Consider the following 1,045-nt stretch of genomic DNA (forward strand, 5'->3'; position numbering starts at 1 on the left):
GATTTATGCATGAAAAATTATTTTCTTTAATTTTAAAAAATAATAATGATGATATTTTGATGTAATAATGAATTAATTATTGTACATAAGAGTTTGATGGCTAGATATGTAAATAGATAAGAGTTGGGTGCTATTTGTGCATTCACACGTGCCAAAAAATAAATTTCGCACGTGGAGAATGTTTTTTTTTTGTAAATAACAATTTTCTCACGTGTTCTCCGTGTAATTGTTGCAAAAAAATAATTACATTAAATAGATAGGACTTAAATGTAATATTTATGAAACGAGGATAAAATCCACTTGACAGTCTCTAGCTTGCATCTTTCCGGCCGCTAAACTCTGAAAGCTGCATGGCGTCGCCGGAATCCTTGGCTTCCCGCTGGCCATATGGCGTACCATTACTCTTGATCTTCTTCGTTGCAGCTTCTTTCTACCTCTCCGTAGCTGAATATATCGCCTACAACACCACCGCCGGGATTGTCACCGGAAAGCTCAACGTTCACCTCGTTCCCCACTCTCACGACGACGTTGGCTGGCTGAAGACCGTCGACCAGTATTACGTTGGGTCTAATAACTCCATCCAGGGCGCATGCGTGCGCAACGTTTTGGATTCAGTTGTTTCCGCTCTTCTGGAGGATAAGAACAGGAGGTTTATCTATGTTGAGCAGGTAGTCTTTCATTGCTAGGGTTCTGAGTCTTTTCTTTTGATTTGGGATGGAACTGAAGAACCATTGCTAGGGGTTTTAGGGTAGTCGATTGACGATAGATGGTGATTTCAGGCGTTCTTCCAGCGTTGGTGGAGGCAACAGAGTAATGCCGTTAAGAAAATAGTAAAGAGACTGATTAGCTCGGGACGATTAGAGTTAATGTACTTCACTCTGCTTTTTTTAGCAGCTGTTTATGGATAACTTTTTCGTAAATCGCATGCGATCGATTTTAGTTTTGTATTTGGTTGCTTATTTTTTTAACGATTTGTTCAAAATTTTGATCGAAGAAATGGGGGAATGTGTATGCATGATGAGGCGGCTCCGCATTATATTGACAT

At 39.6% G+C, this 1,045-nt stretch overlaps 1 protein-coding gene across 1 annotated transcript; it reads left to right on the forward strand.

Moving 5' to 3' along the window:
* Positions 1-327: 327 nt before the first annotated feature.
* LOC110035170 (probable alpha-mannosidase At5g13980) lies at positions 328-1,037 on the forward strand (the record flags this gene model as incomplete). The annotated part of the gene is made up of 3 exons (XM_020739411.1): positions 328-668; positions 780-868; positions 995-1,037. Coding segments are annotated over exons 1-3 (450 nt in total), but the record flags the coding sequence as incomplete, so codon positions are not given.
* Between the last annotated feature and the right edge of the window lie 8 nt (positions 1,038-1,045).

The sequence above is a fragment of the Phalaenopsis equestris genome, unplaced genomic scaffold, assembly GCF_001263595.1.
Source record: "Phalaenopsis equestris unplaced genomic scaffold, ASM126359v1 Scaffold196530, whole genome shotgun sequence".
Lineage (NCBI taxonomy): Eukaryota > Viridiplantae > Streptophyta > Magnoliopsida > Asparagales > Orchidaceae > Phalaenopsis > Phalaenopsis equestris.